General features: G+C 47.1%; 2 protein-coding genes across 2 annotated transcripts in view; both read right to left on the minus strand.

Moving 5' to 3' along the window:
- LOC141121921 (uncharacterized) overlaps positions 1–23107 on the minus strand; it is a 186083-nt gene that overhangs the window by 150214 nt on the left and 12762 nt on the right. The window lies entirely within an intron of this gene.
- Positions 1–23107, minus strand: part of LOC141121918 (uncharacterized) — a 274854-nt gene that overhangs the window by 52332 nt on the left and 199415 nt on the right. Inside the window, exons 14-20 of the mRNA XM_073611667.1 lie at positions 9074–9083; positions 2676–2803; positions 2466–2589; positions 2252–2349; positions 1935–2162; positions 1652–1858; positions 1427–1562 (exon numbers count right to left, since the gene is read on the minus strand). Of these exons, the coding sequence (XP_073467768.1) occupies positions 1427–1562; positions 1652–1858; positions 1935–2162; positions 2252–2349; positions 2466–2589; positions 2676–2803; positions 9074–9083 (931 nt within the window). The remainder of the gene's footprint in view (positions 1–1426; positions 1563–1651; positions 1859–1934; positions 2163–2251; positions 2350–2465; positions 2590–2675; positions 2804–9073; positions 9084–23107) is intronic.

Raw genomic sequence — 23107 nt, forward strand, 5'->3', positions numbered from 1 at the left:
TATTTAGTCCATGATTTAGTCATGAATAACAGCGGGGCTGAGCCCAACCAGAGGTCAGAGAGTGAGGATGGGGGAGAACAACCAAGATGAAGACTGGACTGATCCTGAAGACCACCATCATTGGGTTATTGACTCCTCCCTCATCATCACTTTCTGTTTAAAGGGGTTGTAAAGGTAAAAATGTTTTCACCTTAATGCATTATATGCATTAAGGTGAAAAAACTTTTGACAATACCGCCGCCCCCAGCCCCCCCGTTTTACTTACCTGACACCTCGAATCTCCGCTGCTCGTTCCCGTCATCTCTATTGCAGCTCAACCTGGTCGCTGATTGGCTACAGTGGATTGATTGAAAGCAGCGCAGCCATTGGCTCGTGCTGCTGTCAATCACATCCAATGACGCGGCGCGCCGGGGGGTGGGGCCGAGTGATACAGTGAGCGGCTATAGCCGCCGGCTGTATCACGGGAGCGCGCCCGCAATAGCTAACCACCATGCGAGGGAGCTCGCATTAAGGTGGTTAGTTCTTGCGGGGAGGAGCTGAAACAGCCGCCGAGGGACCCCAGAAGACCAGGTTCGGGGCCACTCTGTGCAGAACGAGCTGCACAGTGAAGGTAAGTATAACATGTTTGTTATTTTTTTTTTTTTTTTAATTTATCTTTACAACCCCTTTAAGCTTCCAAAGTTTGAGGATGATTGGAAGTTTGTGCTCCAATCAAATCATCAGATATAAAATGTCCAGCTGGTAGCAAATGGGTGCAAAATAAGTCAGGACTATGTAATGTACAACTTATTATATAAAATACAAAAGTTAGGATTTTATAGTATCAGAATGATGTAATGTACAACATAGAGTATATAGTGCAGGGGTCAGGAGTATGTAATGTACAATATAAATTATACAGTGTAAGGGTCAGGACTCATAATACTGGTATTCAGTAATCAGTGGAAGATTAAATGTTTACATGAGACAAGTTGCAGAGGTCCCACACCGCTGCCTCCCATCTCCTGAGACTGCACTCAGTGACTTGGGTCTGAGACTATACAGACATATCCCTCCACCCGACACAGCCAGCAGACAACAGAGCAAGTAATCCTGGGGGGATTGTTCGGTCAGAGATCTTGCCATACCTGGGTATGGGGCAGAAGACCTAAAGCACATACCCCAGGTGTCTAGGTCTAGTAACGCCTATGGTGAAAACGAACAGCTGAACCCCAGAATCTCCATAAATCCAGTCTAGATACATAAATTGTGTCTGCAGCACAGAGAAGGAAGATTATCTGAGAGAAATACAGGAATACAGGACGGGGAACACAGCTAAGGAAAGTGACCAGGGTATTACAGGCCGATATCACCCAGTCCCTACTCTACTCTGGACCAATAAGTGAGCAGTATGGGTGGAGGAATGTATTTAGTGTTAATGACCCACCTTTGCTGATCTCTGTAGGAATGTCCTCCTCTATAAATGTCCCCGTTATTCCATCCTCCTCCATAGACTGCTGATCATCCCTCACATAAGTCTCTTCTTCTTTCACTTCAACTTTAGAATCTCTCAGGTTTCCACTCTGAATATATAATAAAAATGACATAAATGGCAACAATGTAGATAATGTACAGATCCTAATGATACTATCAGTGATTGTTCCTCATCTACCTGATGATGGTGAGGGATGGTGTGACCTTCCTGTGTGGAATCCCAGGAATACAGAGGACGGGGACATCTCTCTGGTGGGTTCCTGGTATTAGGTGGCTCCATCATATCCTTGTGTCCTTCTGAAAACTCCTCCATCACTCCATACTCCTCATCCTCCTCTTTATACTCTTCTTTAACAACAATATTATAATCCCTGAGGATTCCACTCTGAAAGATATAATAAAACATGAATTCTGACAAACATGTTGTGCATAAATCAGTTCAATAATTGTCAATCATCTACCTGATGATGGTGAGGGATGGTGTGATCTTCCTGTGTGGAATCCCGGGAATACAGAGGATGAGGACATCTCTCTGGTGGGTTTCTGTAGTCGGATGACTCCACCATGGTGTCCTGGTACAGATCTTTGTGTTCTTTACGATACCCTGACTCCTCCATCACCCCATCCTCATCATCCTCCTCTTTTATCTCTTCTTTAACCTCAACTTTAGAATCTCTCAGGTTTCCACTCTGAATATATAATAAAAATGACATAAATTGTAACAATGCAGATAATGTACAGATCCTAATGATACTATCAGTGATTGTTCCTCACCTACCTGATGATGGTGAGGGATGGTGTGACCTTCCTGTGTGGAATCCTGGGAATACAGAGGACGGGGACATCTCTCTGGTGGGTTCCCATTACTCGATCCATCTGTAGGAAACACACACACTGACTGAATACATTGTTTCTATGTGTTTATCAGATGATGGGGGATCTAGGAGGACCCTCCGTACTGCTCCCTCCTTTACAATAAAGTCTCCTCTTACCCGGTGATGTGAGGGGCGGCTGATTGTCCATCATAACGTCCTTGTAGAGATCCTTGTGTCCTTCTAAATACTCCCACTTCTCCATGGAGAAATAGACAGTGACATCCTGACACCTTATAGGAACCTGACACACACAATGATACAGTCACCATCCAGACACATCCCTTGTCTGTTACTGGATAATGTCCCAGAATTCCCAGCACCGCTCACCTCTCCTCCATGATCTCTCTGGTGACTTCTAGAATCTTCTTTGTATTTCTCTATTCTATCAGGGAGGGAGGTGGAGGCAATGTGATGGTCATATGATCTCCAGACTTCACAGGAGGAAAACTCTAGATCTGAACACAAATAGTAAAATCAAATGATAATCCCAGAATCCTCCTCACCTCACCATTCAGGTCTCCATTTTATTAAAGCCCCACTTCAGACTGAGATATAATTTACCCACACAGAACCCCCACACTCTGCAGGTTCAAAGCTCGTTGCAGGCATTCTGACATCATTACATACAATGCAGGACCAACAGTCCCACTTTGTTTGAGGATGCTAAAGGTCCGCCCACATCCTAAGAGCATCAGTAAAAAAAAGCTAGATGGAGGAACATTGGGAGGAGGAGCTGTGAAGTCAGTGTGATGTCATAGGACATATAGACTCTGGATGGAGGGACATTTGGATGGGGAGATTTTTGGGGTCCTCTATATAAGGCTCCCGTGCAAACCAAATCATTGTTCCTAGGTGTGTCCTACCTCTCCTAAACTGAAGAGTGAATTTTGACCTTTACCATACAGAAATCTTTCAGGAATCTGTGAAAGTAAGCTCTCATGTGATCAGGTGATGTGCGGAGGAACGGAGTGTAAATAGCAGACAATTTTCTCTAGAGCTCCCAACGGTGGGGATGGATTATGCTGCGTGCTGGTACCAAGTTTCCACCCCCAGGGTCAATGCAGGTATGAAGAAAAGCTCCCTGCACCACATGTCCAGCATTCTGCACCCTTCTCCTGCATTCCATGTCCTGCGGTGACCTGCACCCTTCTCCGGTACCCTGCACCCCATGTCCTGCATTCTGCACCACATATGGAGGATATGGAGGAGAGATGAGGAGGAGATTTTCGGGGCTGGGCTCAGCCCTTCCTTCTCTGAGCTGGCCGCTCAGCTGTCAGCTAATTGTCAGCTCATATCTCTCCACAGTGACTCACCTATTGATGATATCCTGCTCGTCAGTGCTGCCTACTTAAGCCGTCCAGTCCAGATGATCTCTGCCTTCACCTTAGTCACATCTCTAGAGTCGCTCTCCTGTGTTCCTGTTACAGACTTGCTTGGCTGACATTCCTTCTGGCTCCAGATCCTGCTTGCTGTTCTACTACGCTCATCTCTGGCTCCCTGACGTTTTTGGCTTGTCTGACTATCTATTCCAGTTCCAGAACTCTGGCTGTTTTGACTATGTTTACTCTGTTTAAATTGTTTTATTATTATTATTAAACAAGTGTGATTTAACTGTACTTCTGTCTCGGTTTGATTTCATGGTTTCTGACAGGAGGTGAAGGCCATGAATTCAGAAGATGCAGTCAATCCACTTGTTGAAAATATTTTTTCAGATCGGATGAGCAGGATCACCGCATGGATCAGTTTGCCATAGCATTACAAACGCTCCTGAGTCACACGGCTCACTTGGAATCTCCCACTGTGGCAGCTCCGGTACAACCTGTGTTGCAGACCATCCCTGCTGCTGCTTCAGTCTCTGTGCAGGCACCTGCCTTAAGTATTACCTTTATAAGTGGTAAGTCTGGTTCCGCTCCACTTCCCTAGCGATTTGGGGGTGATCCAGTCCAATGCAGAGGGTTTCTCAACAAGGTTGAAATATACTTTGAGATGCTGCCCCAGGCGTTTCCCACTGACAGAAGCAAAGTAGATTTTGTGATATCTGCTTTCTGAGAGAGCCTTGGCCTGGGCAAACCCTCTATGGGAGATGCAAAAATCTGTTGTCTTGAGTTACTCTGAGTTTGTGGCTTCTTTTAAAAGGGTATTTGACGTTCCCGTATGCTCTGCTTCTGCTGCAAAGTGCCTCATGTACATCAGAGTACAAGAACTGTTGCCAATTATGCCATTGAATTCCGTACTCTGACATTCCGTTGCTTGGGACAATGAGGCCCTCGTGGCTGCTTTTTCTCATGGTCTCTCGGATACCGTCAAGGATGAGATAGCAGCCCGAGGTATACCCACTGAGCTGGAGAAGTTGATCACGTTTGCCATCCTCATTGACTCCAGACTCAGAGAAAGACTCTTTTAAGGAATGCTTGCGGAAGCCTTCTGTATGTTTGCCTCCGAACTTTGCAGTCCCACCCGTGCCTCCCTCACCTCCCATGCCTCCTGGTACCAAGTCGGTCAATGAAGGTGAACCCTTGCACTTGGGCTTCACGTGTCTCTCTGTGGATGAGAGAACCCTTTGGAGGAGGGAGAGATTGTGCTTTTATTGTGGCTAGGCAGGTCACTTTTTGAAGTCTTGTCCTACCCATTCAGGGAACGCCCGAACCTTGAGGTCCTGTCACGGACAGACCTTAGGTGGCGTTGTTTCATCTCCAGTTATCCAGAAGGATAAGCACCTGGTTTCGATCACCCTTTCTTGGGCTGAGTCGTCTGTCGAGATACAGGCTCTAATCGACTCTGGGGCTGCAGGCCTGTTCATTGATGCTGCCTTTGTATCGAAGCACTCGATTCTGCTGCAACTGCGTGACACTCCACTTGCCATTGAGGCTCTTGATGGGAGACCTCCACAGCCTGCCCATGTGACTCATGAGACTGTTCCATTGTCCATGGCCATAGCGGCTCTTCACCATGAGATAATCCAATTCCAAGTTATTTCCTCACCTAAGTTTCCGCTGGTTATTGGTTATCCTTGGTTACAGAGGCACAACCCTTCTTTTGATTGGCTCCGTGCTGAGGTTCTGTTCTGGTCGCCACAGTGCAGTGAGAGTAGCTTCCAGAAGGTAGCCAGGGTCCAGTGCACCTCTTCACTCTCCTCCCTGCCGGAGGAGTACCGCAATTTTAGCGATGTCTTTGACAACGGTCAAGCCGGTAGTTTGCCTCCACCCCGGTCGTATGATTGCACAATTGACCTTCAACCTGGTGCCATACCCCTTCGTGGCCAGGTTTACCCTTTGTCGATCTTGGAGGATAAGGCCATGGAGGAGTATGTTGCAGACACACTTTCTGAAGGTTTCATCTGCAAATCCTCGTCTCCTGCTGGTGCTGGTTTCTTCTTTGTGAAGAAGACGAGTTGTGAACTGAGACCTTGTATTGATTATAGGGGTCTCAATCGTTTCACAATTAAGAATGCCTATTGAATTCCGTTGATTACGGAGTTATTTGACCGCCTCAAGGGAGCAACGGTTTTCACGAAGCTTGATTTGAGAGGGGCAAACAATATTGTAAAGGATTAAGGAGGGCGACGAGTGGAAAACTGCGTTTAATACAGAGAACAGGCCATTATGAGTACCTCGTAATGCCTTTTGGCCTTTGTAACACCCCGGTAGTTTTCCAGGAATTTATTAACAATGTCCTCCGAGATTTGTTGCAGTTATGTGTGGTGATTTATCTCGACGATATCCTCATATTTTCCAAGTCCCTGGAGAGCCACCACACAGATGTCTGTCATGTGCTTCAGAAACTAAGAGAGAACAATCTCTATTGTAAATTGGAGAAGTGTGAATTCCATCGTGAACAGGTTAAATTCCTGGGTTATGTCATTTCCACTGCTGGTTTTTTGATGGACCCAGAGAAACTTTCAGCAGTCCTACAGTGGCATGACCCATTTACGTCCTCTGCAGCATTTCCTTGGCTTTGCCAACTATTATCAGAAGTTTATTCGTAACTTCTCATCTCTGGTCAAGCCCCTGACTGATGACCAGAAAGACAAGAATCTCACATTCTTGTCTGAGGCTAAACGCCTCTCTCCCAGAAGGGCGTGGTAGGCTCTTTTCTTGTCTAGTCTCAATTACATTGTCTTATTCTTACCCGGTACTAAGAATTTAAGGGCTGACACTGTCACAACAATTTTCCTCCAGTTCCAAGATGGAGTTGGTTCTGGTTCCTGTGATTCCTCCTGATCGTATTCTGGCTACGGTTCGCACCAGTCCCACTTCTCCTTTGGGTGACAAAATTCTTGCTGCTCAGGTCCATGCTCCTCCTGAGAAACCTTGCGACCGCTGCTTTGTCCCAGAAAGTCTCCGTACTGCCATGCTCCAGACTTACCATTCTCCCAAGGATGCTGGCCACCCTGGGAAGAATCAACTCTTTTGGGCCATTTCCCAACAATTCTGGTGGCTTAGTTTATGTGCCGATGTAGCCGCCTTCGTAGCTGCCTGTTCCATGTGTGCTCAGAGTAAGACTCCACTACACCTTCCAGTGGGCCTCCTACAACCCTTACCCAATAGAAAGAGGCCCTGGACCCACCTGTCTATGGATTTCATTGTGGAGTTACCCAACTCCCAGGGCAACTCAGTTACCCTTATGGTGGTTGACCGGTTCTCGAAAATGTCTCATTGTATTCCAGTTAAGAAGTTGCCCACTTCTAAGGAACTGGCTTCCATTTTTGCTCGGGAGATTTTCCGCTTACATGTGCTACCCAAAGTGATTGTCTCGGACAGGGGTAGTCAGTTTGTGTCTCGGTTCTGGTGAGCCTTTTGTGCACAGTTGGGAATTCAGCTTGCTTTCTCCTCTGCGTATCACCCACAGTCTAATGGGGCTGCAGAACGAGCCAATCAGTCCTTGGAGCAATTCCTACGTTGTTATATTTCTGACCATCATAACAACTGGTCAGACCTCTTACCGTTGGCAGAGTTTGCTCACAATAGTGCCCTGAATTCTGCTTCCCGATTGTCCCCATTTATGGCAAACTATGGTTTCCAACCTTCCATGCTGCCTGACTCATTTGTTTCGGCAGAGTAATCCGACTTCGTGTTCCCTCTCTGAAGTTCACACCATGGTTTATTGGGCCTTTCCGTATTCTTCGCAGGATTAACTCAGTGGCTTACGCATTAGACCTTCCTTCTAATATGCGTATCTCAAATGTATTTCATGTCTCCTTGTAAAAACCTTTTTATTAGTGTAACATTGGTTGTCAGCACCCAGGGCAAGGCAAGTCATTTGTGAGGTGCAGAATGCAGGACATGGGGTGCAAGGTAGTGGAGAAGGGTGCAGGTCACCGCAGGACAAGGGATGCAGGAGAAGGGTGCAGTGTGCAGAATGCCAGACATGGGGTGCAGGACGTGGTGCAGGGTGCAGAACACAGGACATAGGGTGCAGAACAAGTGGTAAAGGGTGCAGAAGATGAGGTGCAGAACGCAGGACATGGGGTGAAGAACAAGTGGGGCAGAGTGCAGAAGATGAGGTGCAGAATGCAGGACTTGGGGTGAAGAACAAGTGGGGCAGAGTGCAGAAGATGAGGTGCAGAATGCAGGACTTGGGGTGAAGAACAAGTGGGGCAGAGTGCAGAAGATGAGGTGCAGAACGCAGGACTTGGGGGAAAAACAAGTGGGGCAGAGTGCAGAAGATGAGGTGCAGAACGCAGGACATGGGGTGAAGAACAAGTGGGGCAGAGTGCAGAAGATGAGGTGCAGAACGCAGGACTTGGGGTGAAGAACAAGTGGGGCAGAGTGCAGAAGATGAGGTGCAGAACGCAGGACATGGGGTGAAGAACAAGTGGGGCAGAGTGCAGAAGATGAGGTGCAGAACGCAGGACTTGGGGTGAAGAACAAGTGGTGCAGAGTGCAGATGATGAGGTGAAAGTTACAGAACATGGGGTGCAGGACATGTGGTGCAGAGTGCAGATGATGAGGTGAAAGTTATGCCGCGCACACACGACCGGACTTTCTTGGTCCAGCATACCGGAGTCCGTCGGACAATTCGATCGTGTGTGGGCTCCAGCTGACTTTTTTTTCTCAAAAGTTTGACGGACTTAGATTTGAAACATGTTTCAAATCTGTCCGACCGACTTGAGTCCGGTCGAAAAGTCCGCTCGTCTGTATGCTAGTCCGACGGACAAAAACCGACACTAGGGCAGCTATTGGCTACTGGCTATGAACTTCATTGTTTTAGTCCGGTCGCACGTCATCACGTACAAATCCGTCAGACTTTGGTTGATCGTGTCCGTTCATTCGGAAAGTCCGCCGGACAAAGTCTGCCGTAAAGTCCGGTCGTGTGTACGGGGCATTACAGAACATGGGGTGCAGGACATGTGGTGCAGAACAAGTGGTGCAGAGTGCAGATGATGAGGTGAAAGTTACAGAACATGGGGTGCAGGACATGTGGTGCAGTGAGACATTTCCCGATCTGTGCAGCTGAGGAGCAGGAAATGTCTCACTGCCTGTGATTAGCGCTGTGAAGTGTCGGCTTCCTGGAGGGATCCGGAATGTGGGGTTTCCAACACACCGGAGCTCATCACTATTCATCATCAACTGATCCTCCCTGAAGGGGTTATTCTACGTATATCCACCCTATATATGTGTGTATCATCATCTGCTGGAGATAAAAGACATCACAGTGACTATGGAGGAAGAGGACGGACATGACGGGGGGTTACTGGGTGTAAATGGAAAATAAGATCTTATTACCTCCTCTGCTGCCTCTTCCAGCAATGTCTTCTCTCTACTTCCTCCCGACTCACCTCTCACCTGGAACTTCCTGTTTGTACATGACATCACTTCCTGTCTTCCATAGCGTCACCCTGTGTTCTGTCAGATTAGGCAACCCATCAGAATATGTAATGCATGTGGCGTTTCGTCACCGCCATCTTGCTACACCCCGCACTCCTCCACAGTAAGGATACAGTGAGAAGGGGACATCTTGTTACACCCACCGGAATTTTGCATTTTACACTTTTTTTTTAACAGTAAAGTGAGTATATATAGTGAAATACAGTATTTAGAACTTCCGTGTAAATGTTTAGATGTTGAATTATAAAAGCAGCAAACGTCTTTCCGATTAGCAAACCCGTGAGATCAGCAGGCTTGCCATTGCTTTTAAAATAGCAACAGCAAAATTTCAGTAAAAAACACACTAAAGTTAATTTTCAGGGGGCACAAAAACACAATAAATGACACAATTTTTTGGTAAAATATAAAAGCCGAGGTTGCACCGAGTAAATAGATACCCAACATATCACACCTTAAATTTGTGTGCGCCTGTGAAATGGTGACAGACTTCAGTACCCTATATTTTCTATAGGTGAAGCCTTAGAAGCCCCCTATAGGTCGTCAGTTTAGTGTTACGGAGGAGGTCTGGTGTAGAATTATTGCTCTCATTCCAGCATGCGCGGCGATATGTAACATGTGTATTGCAATGAATGTTTTCAAGTGTAGGCTCCCCCGACACTTGTGTTTTTGTTCATACGTGTGTATATGTGGGAGTGGGGGGCCTCAAAGTTTTTTATTTGGGGGGACTTTATATGCTTGGGTGTAACTTTATTTTTTTTGTTTAAACGCTTCACCTCCGGAAGATTTACCCCCCTTCATGACCAGGCCATTTTTTTTCGATACAGAACTGCATTACTTTAACTGACAATTTCGTGGTTGTGCGACGCTGTACCCACATAAAATTGATGTCCTTTTTTCCCCACAAATAGAGATTTCTTTTGGTGGTATTTGATCACCTCTGCAGTTTTTATTTTTTGCACTATACACGAAAAAAGAGCGACAATTTTGAAAAAAAATAAAATTTTTTTACTTTCTGCTATAAAACATCCAATGGAAAAATGTAAAAAATCTAATTTCTTCATCAATTGCATTTATTGCATGAAATTACATACCTGTATGTGATTTTGTGCAATAGAGCTGCCACCCCACAGTACATGTACATGGGGTGGTCGGCAAGTGGTTAAGAGGATAGACACTCTGATATGGAAACAGAAGCAGCCTAGGATCCACTTACCTATTTTACAACTGCCCAAAGATGGTGGAGGTTTGGCTGTCCTGTCTGCTAGATTATACTTCCTGGCTTCCCAGCTGCAAAATTTTTCTGGGTGGGAGACTATGGGACACGAACGTGAAAAAGCAAGAGTGCTAATTTTAAAGGCTAATATGCAAGTTTTTGCTCTAAAAAGTGTTTGGGGACCCGGGTTCTGCACCTGGGGACATGTATCAATGCAAAAAAAAGTTTTAAAAATGGACGTTTTTTCGGGAGTAGTGATTTTAATAGTGCTTAAAGTGAAACAATAAAAATGAAATATTTCTTTAAATATCATGCCTGGTGGTCCCTTTAGTATGCCTGTAAAGTGGCACAGTTTTCCTGTGTTTAGAACAATACCACAGCAAAATGACATTTCTAAAGGAAAAAAAGTCATGTATCACTGCTTGCGGCTGTAATGTATTGTTGGGTCCCAGCAATATAGATGAAAATCATTGAGAAAAATGGCATGGGTCCCCCCCCCCCCCAGCCCACTACCAAGCTCTTTGGGTCTGGTATGGATATTAAGGGTAACGCTGCACCCAAATTTTTAAGCCCTCACAGTTACTCTTGTGCGCAGGAACAGGCCCTGCTGTTATTATTTCAAAAATTTTAATTACACGCCCCTGTTAAACAGGGGCAGAAAAATCGGGCCTTAGGCAGTGGTGGTGGTGGTGCCACAACACTGTAACCCCTCACAGTTACGCTTGTTGGGCATAGGAATGGGCCCTGCTATGAAATATTATATCAAGAATTGTAATTAAATGCCCCTGTTAAACAGGGGCAGAAAAATTGGGCCTTAGGCAGTGGTGGTGCCACAGCACTGTAACCCCTCACAGATTTTCTTGTTGGGTGCAGGAACGGGCCCTGCTGTTTAATATTATATCAAAAACTGTAATTACATGCCCCTGTTAAACAGGGGCAGAAAAATTGGGCCGTAGGTAGTGGTGGTGATGGTGCCACAACACTGTAACCCCTCATAGTTACACTTGTTGGGTGCAGGAGTGGGCCCTGCTAAGAAATATTTGATCAAAAATTGTAATTACACGCCCCTGTGGGGCAGAAAAATTGGGTCTTAGGCAGTGGTGGTGGTGCTACAACACTGTAACCCCACACTGTTACTCTTCTTGGGAGCAGGAATGGGCCCTGCAATGAAATATTATATCAAGAATTGTAATTAAATGCCCCCGTTAAACGGGCAGAAAAATTGGACCTTCGGCAGTGGTGGTGGTGGTGCCAAAACACTGTAATCCCTCACAGATACTCTTGTTGGGCGCAGGAACGGGCCCTGCTCTGAAATATTTCATCAAAAATTGTAATTACATGCCACTGTTAAACAGGGGCAGAAAAATTGGGACTTAGGCAGTGGTGGTGGTGCCCTAAACCAAAAATATTGTTGGAAGCTAGCATCATCAAGATTGAGGAGGAATAGGATAGTCACTCAGCATAGGCAGTCTTCAAGGGATCCCACATCCATAGAAAAATCAATCAGTTACATCAGTATCAGGTGCTTGATAGCTGCTACTGATCCAAGACTGATTCTTTTTTATGAATGTGAGCCTATCAATGGAGTCTGTGGACAGGCGCACTCTATGATCCATTACAAACCCTCCAGCAGCACTCAATGTGCGTTCAGAGAGAACGCTGGATGCAGGACAGGCCAATAGATCAATTGCATATTTAGCAAGTTCTGGCCAGTGGTCCACCCTCAAGACCCAGTAACCCAATGTATGATCTGTTGGAAAGGTCTCCAGTCTGCAAGTCTGCTCTTGCCCCTAGATATTCCTGCTCCATGTAATGCAGACGCTGGTGATGGTTGCTTGAACCAATCTGACCTCGGCGCTGAGGACTGAAAAATTGTCTAAAGCATTGGTCAGCCGGCCACCTTCTCCACTGCTCTTCCTCTGACTGAACGAAGCCTCAGCAACACATTGTCCAGCACCAGAAAATTGTAACCTCCCAGGATCTGTAAACGCATTGCACAAACTAGGGTTGTCCCGATACCACTTTTTTAGGACCGAGTACAAGTACCGATACTTTTTTTCAAGTACTCGCCGATACCGATTACCGATACTTTTTTTTTTTATGTCACGTGACAGTGTTTTTTTTTTCATTTTTTTTTTTTTTTTTTTTTAACAGTGCTTGCTTTTTTTTTTGGGGGGGGGGGGGGGGGAGGGGGTGAACGTTGTATGTGTGTGTTATTTTTTTTTTTTTACAATTTTTATTTTTTACAATAATATTTCTTTTATTCTTTATTGTTTTTTTTTTTTTTTTTAATCAGCCCTTTTGGGGGGCTTTGGTGAGATATCAGGGGTCTTAACAGACCTCTGATATCTCCCCCTTGAGACAGAGAAAGAGACAGAGGATAGAGAATCCCCAGTCCCTTTCTCTGCAGCGTCAGCTGCACTGACAATGAATGGAGAGAAGACCGCAGCTTCTCTCCATTCATAAACTGACACATCGTAATCACAGAAGATTACAATGTTTCAGTTATGTGAATAGACAGAGTCAGCTGACTCTATCCATACACAAAGGAAGGAGGAGGGGGAGGACGGAGGAACTGAGGGGGAGAACGGAGGGGACAGATAAGAGCAGAACGGAGGGGACAGATAAGAGCAGAACGGAGGGGACAGAGGAGGGGACAGCTGAGAGGGACAGAGGAAAGGAGGGGGCATGGAGGAGGATGCAGTGACAGTCAGCTGTGAGCGATCACCGCTGTCTGTCACTAAAGCTAGTGAAAGCCGCTGGGGGAGAATCTTGTAACTCCCCCACGCGCCGATCACAGCTGACAGTCAAGGTATCGGGGGAAGCATCGGGAGCATTTGCCCGAGTACAAGTACTTGGGCAAATGCTCGGTATCGGTGCCGATACCGATACTAGTATCGGTATCGGGAAAACCCTAGCACAAACCTTGCTTCATGGCCTCCTGAAGATGTTTCATCCTCTGCTCCCTCTGCGAAGGCAGGATGAGTTCTGCAACCTTACCCTTGTAACGTGGATCAAGAAGAGTTGCCAGACAGTAACGATCCCTCTTCTTGATACAGATAAAGAGAGATTCTTGTTATTATGCAAAAGGGAAACGTGTACCGTATATACTCGTGTATAAGTCGAAGGCAGGATGAGTTCTGCAAGCTTACCCTTGTAACGTGGATCAAGAAGGATTGCCAGCCAGTAATGATCCCTCCTCTTGATACCACGAATGTTAGGGTCTTTCCCAGGCTTTGCAGAATCAGGGAGGCCATGCAGTGTAAGTTTGCAGACGCATTCGATTGTGAGTCCTCTAGGTCACTGAGGATGATGTTGTCAGGAACTACCTCCTCCCAACCACGTACAACTCCTTGGGTTTCTGTGGACTGAAGACCATCCCTTGAAGACTGCTGCTAAGTGTTATCCTCTACTTCGATGCTGAAACAATCCTCCTCCTCCTCTTCTTCCTGTGTGTTTGTCGGGCCCACAGGAATGCTATCTGGATAAAGGGGGCCTTGAGAGGTAAGGAAGTCCTCCTCTTCCTCCCGCTGTTCTGCCTCAAGTGCCCTGTCCATTATTCCATGAAGCTGGTGCTCCAACAGGGAGACAAGAGGGACAGTGTCACTGATGCATGCATTGTCGCTGCTCACCATCCTCGTGGCCTCCTCAAATGGGGACAGGACAGTGCATGCATCCTTGATCAGTAGCCACTGGCATGGCAAAAAAAAGCCAAGCTCCCCTGACCCTGTCCTGGTGCCATACTCACGCAGGTACTCATTGATGGCCCTCTGCTGTGAGCGCAGCCACTGCAGCATTGCTGGTGGGCATGTCAAAAATGAGGCGGTTGGTGGGCAGGTTGCATTCCCTTTGAATCTCAGCCAGCCGAGCACTGGCATTGTATGACCGGCGGAAATGACCACAAACTTTTCTGGCCTGCCTTAGGAGATCCTGTAAGCCTGGGTACCTGCTCAAGAACCGCTGCACCACCAAATTCAGGACGTGTGCCAAACATGGTACATGGGTCAAGTGTCCCTGTCAGAGGGCAGAGAGAAGGTTGGTGCTATTGTTGCATACAACCATTCCTGGCTGAACTGACATGGCGTCAACCACCTCTGAGCCCGCCCCTGCAGAGCTGACAGAATCTCTGCCCCAGTGTGGCTCCTGTCCCCTAAGCAGACCAACTCAAGCACCGCATGGCATCTTTTTGCCTGAGTGCTTGCGTAGGCCCTTGACAGCTTACAGTGCACCGCTGGTTCAGAGGAGATATCTGAAGAAGAGGCCATAGAGGAAGAAAAAGAGGAGGCGGTGGCGGAGAGAGCTGTGGCAGAATGACCACTAGCATTTTGGAGGCATGTTGGTGGAACAAGTTCCAACAATACTGAACCCAGTCCTGCCTCCTTCCCAGCTGCCAGCAGAGTTACCCAGTGCGTCGTGAAGGAAAGGTAACGTCCCTGCCCATGCCTGCTAGACCATGAGTCAGCGGTAATATGCATGTTACTGCTGACCGCCCTGTCCAACTAGGCCAAAACATTGCCTTCCACATGCCGGTAGAGAGCCGGAATGGCCTTCCGTGAAAAGAAATGGCGTTTTTGAACCTGCCACTGAGGTACAGCACATTCCACAAATTCACGAAAGGGGGCAGAGTCTACCAGCTATAAAGGCAGCAGTTGCAGTGCTAGCAATTTGGCCAAGCTAGCATTCAGACGCTGAGCATGTGGATGGCTGGAACCGAATTTCTTTTTATGGTTTAGCAACTGGGGTAGGGAAATTTGCCTGCTAAAATCAGATGGAGGTGTACTGATAGCAGATTGGCTGCAAGTACTTGGGACACCTATTGCTATTCATTCCTCTCAGTGCAGGTTTTTGAGAGGACTGAAGGTATAGTGGGTTGGAGATCCCAGATGAGAAGCAAGGAGAAGTCCGCCTTTTTCTTTGATGTGGGTCTTTCAAGTGCTGTTGCCAACGGACTGCATGGGAGGTCGTTATATGTCTGGTCAAGCATATGGTGCCCAAGCAGCTGCTGTTCTGGCCACGCTTGATCCGCTTCAGACATAGGTTGCAAACAGCAATGGTGTGATCTGCTGCACACTTGTCAAAAAAGGCCACACCAAGGAACTTTTCAAAATCAGCAGGGAGTCAGCAGCGCCCTACACCTGCGGAGCTCTGTGGTGTGATGCAGTAGGGTGGCTTCCCTTAAGATGCCCCCTAGAGGACATCCTGCCTCGTTGGAGTTGTGCCCCTCCTCCTCTCTTCTATCAGGCACCCAAGTACAGTCAGTGACCTCATCATCCCCTTCCTCCTCGTCACTGGAGCAAACTTGGCAGTATGCTGTGGCTGGGGGAACAGGACTGCCAGTTTCTTGTCCTTCTTGGGCACCCCCTCTCTCTAGGCTCACGTTACTCCCTTCCTCAACCTGGGAACCAACATCGGAGCCTTCTAATCACTGTGCATCCTCCATCAGCATGTACCTGACACTTTGGTCGAATAGTTCGGGGGACTCCTCAGTGCATGATGGTGGGGCTACAGAGGGAGTGACTGTGGACAAAGAGCCGGAGAAATAGGCCACTTTGGCAGCTGCATTGGAAGGCAAACTACCCTGAGCCTGGGTGACAGGATGAGGACAGCTTTGTTATCCACTCCACCAACTCTTCTGCATGTTCTAGCTCAATAACACAGTCAGCAGCAGAAAAAAGGACAAGCGTGCCCCACGGCCACCTGCAGAGGAGGCACCATGTCCACGACCAGCACTGTTGACACAGAGCCTGCTTGCCCTCTTTTAGTGGCCTGTGAGCATCTGCCTCTCCTTGGTGGCCTTCCAGACATGATGTATATTTTGTTTGGCAACACCACACTGCACTGTATTGTGTACTGTATACAGCACCAGAAAAGTAGTTGCAACTGCACTACGGTTGCACTGTATTGTCTGCTGTGTACACCACCATAAAAGTAGTAGCAACTGCACTACGGTTGCACTGTATTGTCTGCTGTGTACACCACCAGAAAAGTAGTAGCAACTGCATTACGGTTGCACTGTATTGTCTGCTGTGTACACCACCAGAAAAGTAGTAGCAACTGCATTACGGTTGCACTGTATTGTGTGCTGTGTACACCACCAGAAAAGTAGTAGAAACAGTACACCACGGAATACACTGTAGATATACGCTACACTGGATACTGCAGAGTGTAAATATATATACTAGACTGTCTGTGTGTGTATATATCAAATACAGCGCCTGAAGTAGATTAGAAATAGTACACCACGGAATGCACTGTAGATCTATACTGACTGGATGCAGAGTATATATATATATATATATATATATATATATATATACTAGACTGACTGTATATATATATATATATATATATCAAATACACTGCCTGAAGTAGATAGATAGATATATATATACTAGACTGTCTGTATATATATATATATATATATATATATATATATATAAATATATATTACACTGCCTGAAGTAGATTAGAAATAGTACACCATGGAATGAACTGTAGAATGTAGATATAGGCTACACTGACTGGATTCAGAGTATATATATATATATATATATATATATATATATATATATATATATATATACTAAACTGACTGTATATATATATATATATATATATATATATATATATATATATATATATCAAATACACTGCCACTAACTGAATAACCTGCCTGCTTAATCTAAATCAAGCTATGTCTCCGTCCACGCCAACAAGAGTACACAGGGCAGCCTTATATAGTGTGGGGCGTGGACTTAGTCCCCCTGAGCCATGATTGGCCAAAGGCATCCTGCAACAGTCATCAAACCGTGAGTAAAAAAATAAAAAATTCCATATGTTGTTTAATGCTGCTGAATAGGGATGAGCTTTGAGTTTGAGTCGAACCCATGTTCGATTCGAACATCGCATGTTCAACCATTCGTCAAATTTCGAACGTTATGGACCGTTCGTGCCAAATTCGAGTGGTGCGTCATGGCCCATAATTGCTGACAGATGATTGGCCAAGCATGCACTATGACCCGCATGCTTGGCCAATCACAGCGCCGTCTGTACAGAGAGCCGTAATTGGCCAAAGCCAGGGTGGCTTTGGCCAATTATGGCTCAGGGGGTTTAGTACACACCCCACATTATATAAGGCTGCCTGCGTGGCGGCCTTGTGTAGTGTGTTGTGGCGGCGGCTGAGAGATAGACAGAGAGTTAGTGTCATTTGATTTAAGTTAGATAGAGTAGGCAGGCGAGTCAGTTAGCTGCACTTACAGTGTATTGTGTATATATATGTATCCTAGGTGTTGTGTATATATATATATATATATATATATATATATACATACACACTGTATTCAGTTTAGCTAGATCCATTCCTGTTATTGTCTTCCTACTGACAGACAGGCAGGTGTTTTTACAGTATTTACAGTTACCTGAAGAAAATTGCTGGTGTTCCTCTGATCCTATTAATACCACAGGCAGGCAGCTACAGTATTTACAGTTAGTGTAGTGCGTCCTCTGCACAGTGTGCACCTAAAGCTACCTGAAGAAAATTGCTGGTGTTCTTCTGATTCTATTAGTACAACAGCCAGCTGCAGTATTTACAGATAGTGTAGTGCATCCTCTGCACAGTGTGCACCTAAAGCTACCTGAAGAAAATTGGTGGTGTTCTTTTGATCCTATTAGTACCACAGGCAGCTGCAGTATTTACAGTTAGTGTAGTACATCCTCTGCACAGTGTGCACCTAAAGCTACCTGAAGAAAATTGGTGGTGTTCTTCTGATCCTATTAGTACCACAGGCAGGCAGCTACAGTATTTACAGTTAGTGTAGTGCGTCCTCTGCACAGTGTGCACCTAAAGCTACCTGAAGAAAATTGGTGGTGTTCTTCTGATCCTATTAGTACCGCAGGCAGCTGCAGTATTTACAGTTAGTGTAGTACATCCTCTGCACAGTGTGCACCTAAAGCTACCTGAAGGAAATTGGTGATGTTCTTCTGATCCTATTAGTACCGCAGCCAGCTGCAGTATTTACAGTTAGTGTAGTGCGTCCTCTGCACAGTGTGCACCTAAAGCTACCTGAAGAAAATTGGTGGTGTACTTCTGATCCTATTAGTACAGCAGGCAGCTGCAGTATTTACAGTTAGTGTAGTGCGTCCTCTGCACAGTGTGCACCTAAAGCTACCTGAAGAAAATTGGTGGTGTTCTTCTGATCCTATTAGTACAGCAGGCAGCTGCAGTATTTACAGTTAGTGTACTGCGTCCTCTGCACAGTGTGCACCAAAAGCTACCTGAAGACAATTGCTGTTGTTCTGATCCTATTAATACCACAGGCAGGCAGCTACAGTATTTACAGTTAGTGTACTGTGTCCTCTGCACAATGTGCACCTAAAGCTACCTGAAGAAAATTGGTGGTGTTCTTCTGATCCTATTAGTACCACAGGCAGGCAGCTGCAGTATTTACAGTTAGTGTAATGCGTCCTCTGCACAGTGTGCACCTAAAGCTACCTGAAGACAATTGCTGTTGTTCTGATCCTATTAATACTACAGGCAGGCAGCTACAGTAGTTACAGTTAGTGTACTGTGTCCTCTGCACAATGTGCACCTAAAGCTACCTGAAGAAAATTGGCAGTGTTCTTCTGATCCTATTAGTACCACAGGCAGGCAGCTGCAGTATTTACAGTTAGTGTACTGTATCCTCTGCACAGTGTGCACCTAAAGCTACCTGAAGACAATTGCTGGTGTTCTCATACTAATAATACTGCAGGCAGGCAGTTGATTCTGCTAGCTGCAGTACCACACATCCCAGCTTTGTGCAGCTACATCTCACTAAAAGAGGGCAAGCAGAGGCAACAGTGCTGGTTGTGGAGACGGTGCATCCACATCAGCACGTGGCCGTGGGACACGCTTGTCCTTTTTTTCGGCAGCTGGCCGTGTTGAGCCGCAACATGCGGAAGATTTGGTAGAGTGCATGACCAAGCTGTCCTCATCCTCCTCATCCTCTCTCACCCAGGCTCAGGGTACTTTGTCTGGCAAAGCAGCTGCCAACGCGGCCTCTTCCCTTGGCTCAATGGCGTCAGTCACTCCTTCCCTAGCCCCACCATGTCCTCCTGAGGAGTCCCCCGAACTGTTTGACCACAGTGTTGGGTACATGCTTCAGGAGGATGAAGGCTCTGATGATGGTACCCAACTAGAGGAAGGCAGTAACATGAGCCCAGAGAGAGGGGGTGCCCAAGAAGGACAGCAATCTGGCAGTCATGCTCCCCCAGCTGCAGCATACTGCCAGGTTTGCTCCAGTGATGAGGAGGGAGGGGATGGTGAGGTCACTGACTCCACGTGGGTGCCTGATAGGAGAGAGGAGGAGGAGGAGGCACATCTCCAACGAGGCAGGATGCCCTCCAGGGGCCAGCTTAAGGGCAGCACACCGATTGCATCACACTGCAGAGCTCTGCATGTGCAGGGCACTGCTGTCTCTGCATTATTCCAAAAGTTCTTTGGTGTGGGCCTTTTTTGAGACGAGTGTATCAAATCCCACTGCTGCTATTTGCAACATATGTCTCAAGCGTATCTCGCATGGCCAAAACATCACTCGCTTGGGCACCACATGCTTGACCAGACATATGTCGACCTGCCGTGCAGTTCGTTGGCAAGCGTACCTAAAAGACCCACACCAAAGAACAAAGCGGGACTCTCCTTGCTCCTCATTAGCTGGGATCTCCAACCCCACTATACCTTCGGTCCTCTCTGAAACCTGCACTGAGAGGAATGAAGGTATAGAATTAGGTGTGTCACAGCCAAGTACTTGCGGGCAATCTGCTATCGGTACACTGACGTCAGACTGTACCACGCAAATTTTCCTGCCCCAGCTGCCGCACCGCTGAAAGAAGTTCCCTCCCAGCCATCCACATGCGCAGCGGTTGAATGCTAGCTTGGCTAAATTGCTAGCACTTCAACTGCTGCCTTTTCAGTTGGTAGACTCTGCCCCCTCATGTGAGTTTGTGGAATGTGCGGTTTGTCAGTGGCAGGTTCCCAAACGCCACTTTTTCTCACGGAAGGTGATTCCGGCTCTCTACCGGCATGTGGAAGGCAATGTCTTGGCCTCACTGGACAGAGCGGTCAGCGCTAAGGTGCATATTACCGCTGACTCATGGTCCAGCAGGCATGGACAGGGACGTTACCTATCTTTCACCGCACACTGGGTGACTCTTCTGGCAGCTGGGAAGGATGCAGGACAGGGTGCAGTAGTGTTGGAGGTTGTTCCCCCACCACGCCTCCAAAATTCTATTAGTGGTGATTCTGCCACACCTCTCTCCTCCACCCCCTCCTCTTCTTCTTCCTCCATGGCCTCTTCCTGTGCTGATTTGTCCTCGGAACCAGCTGTGCTCCGTAGGCGTTCAAGGAGCTATGCAAGCACGCAGGCAAAAAGATGCCATGCGGTGCTTGAGCTGGTGTGCTTGGGGGACAGGAGCCACACTGGGGCAGAGATTCTGTCAGCTCTGCAGGGGCAGGGTCAGAGGTGGTTGATGCCACGCCAGCTTAAGCCAGGTATGGTGGTTTAACCAACCTCCTCTCTCCGCCCTCCGACAGGGACAACTGACCCATGTGCCCTGTTTGGCTCACATCCTGAACTTGGTGGTGCAGCGGTTCTTGGGTAGGTACCCAGGCTTACAGGATGTCCTGAGGCAGGCCAGGAAAGTCTGTGTGCATTTCCACAGGTCATATAATGCCAGTGCTCAGCTGGCTGACCTCCAAAAGGAATTTAACCTGTCCAAGAACTGCCTAATCTGTGACATGCCCACCAGGTGGAATTCAACATTGGCCATGCTGCAGCGGCTGCACACGCAGCAGAGGGCCATCAATGAGTACCTATGCGACTATGGCACCAGGACAGGGTCAGGGCACCTTGGGTTTTTTTCCCATGCCAGTCGGCTATGATCAGGGATGCACTGTCCTGTCACCATTTGAGGAGGCCACGAGGATGGCGAGCAGTGACAGTACATGCATCAGTGACACTGTCCCTCTTGTCCACCTGTTGGAGCACACGCTGCGTAGAATAATAGACAGGGCACTTGAGGCAGAACAGAGGGAGGAAGAGGAGGACTTCCTTACCTTTCAAGGCCCTCTTTATTCAGACAGTGTTCCTGCGTGCCCGCCGATCACAAAGGAAGAGGACGAGGAGGAGGAGGATTTTGTCAGCATGGAGGTGGAGCCTGGCACTCAGCATCAGCAGCAGTCTTCAAGGGATCATTTACAGTCCGAAGAAACCCATGGACTTGTATGTGGCTGTGAGGAGGTGGCTGCCGATCATGTCGTCCTTAGTGACCCAGAGGACTCTGGACCGAATGCCTCAGCAAACCTACGCTGCATGGCCTCCCTGATACTACAAAGCCTGCGGAAGGATCCTCGTATTCGTGGTATCAAGGGGAGGGATGATTACTGGCTGGCAACCCCCCTTGATCCAATTACAAGGGTAAGGTTGTCGACCTTATCTTGCCATCGCAGAGGAAGCAGAGGATGAAACATCTTTGGGAGGCCTTGCAGAAAGGTTTGTGCAACGCATTTCCAGAGCCTGGGAGGTTAAAATTTCCTGGTCCTCCTGGACAACGGGTTGCTGAGGCTTCGGTCAGTCACAGAAGGAGCGGTGGAGAAGGTGGCCATCTGACCGATGCGTACAGACAATTTTTTAGTCTGCAGCCCCAAGGTCTGATCCGTTCCAGCAACCATCGCCAGCGTCTGATTCACATGGTGCAGGATTACCTAGGGGCAAGATCAGACTTGGACACCTTTCCCACCGAAAATCCTCTGGGTTACTGGGTCTTGAGGATGGATCACTGGCCAGAGCTTGCACAGTATGCAATTGAGCTACTGGCCTGTCCTGCATATAGCGTTCTTTAGGAGCGCACATTCAGTGCAGCTGGATTGTAATCGATCACAGGGTGCGCCTGTCCACCGAATCGGTCGATCGGCTGACCTTCATAAAAATGAATCACCAGCTACCAAGCGCCTGATGCTGATGTAACTGATTGATTTTTTAAAAATGTGAGATCCTTTCAAGACTGCCTTTGCTGATGCTGAGTAACTATCCTGTTATGCTGAGTCACAATCCTCTTCCTCCTCAATTTTCATGCTGATAGCTTGTAAGAACATTTTTGGTTCTGGACACCGCCATCAGTGGCCAAGGCCGAATTTTTCTGCCCCTGTTTAACAGGGGCGTGTAATTACAATTTTTGATGCAATACTTTGCAGCAGGGCTCATTCCTGCGCTCCAACTAGAGTATCTGTGAGGGGTTGCAGTGTTGTGGCACCAGTGCCTAAGGCCCAATTTTTCTGCCCCTGTTCAATAGGTGCATGTAATTACAATTCTTGATATAATGTGGCATATTGTGGCAACAACACCTAAGGCCCCAATTTCTGCAGAGTATATAGGGCAGGCCCCTACTTTCAAACATCCAACTTACAAACGACTCCTACTTGCAAACGGAAGGAGACAACAGGAAGTGAGATGAAATCTACCCCTAGGAAGGGAAATTCTCTCCTGTAAGAGTTAATATGGGAAAAACATGTCACCTCTTCACTGATGCTTTATCACCAATCCTTGTCTCACTAAAAACCCCAAATTTTCAAAAAAACATTTGTCATTGGGACAGAAAGTGAGGTGAAATCTTCTGAAGAGGAGCACAGACAGAAAAACAAATGTCACAGGGGTGATAACCCTTCCCTATGTTTTCCAAAAAGC

The sequence above is a fragment of the Aquarana catesbeiana genome, unplaced genomic scaffold, assembly GCF_042186555.1.
Source record: "Aquarana catesbeiana isolate 2022-GZ unplaced genomic scaffold, ASM4218655v1 unanchor234, whole genome shotgun sequence".
In the NCBI taxonomy this organism is placed as follows: Eukaryota; Metazoa; Chordata; class Amphibia; order Anura; family Ranidae; genus Aquarana; species Aquarana catesbeiana.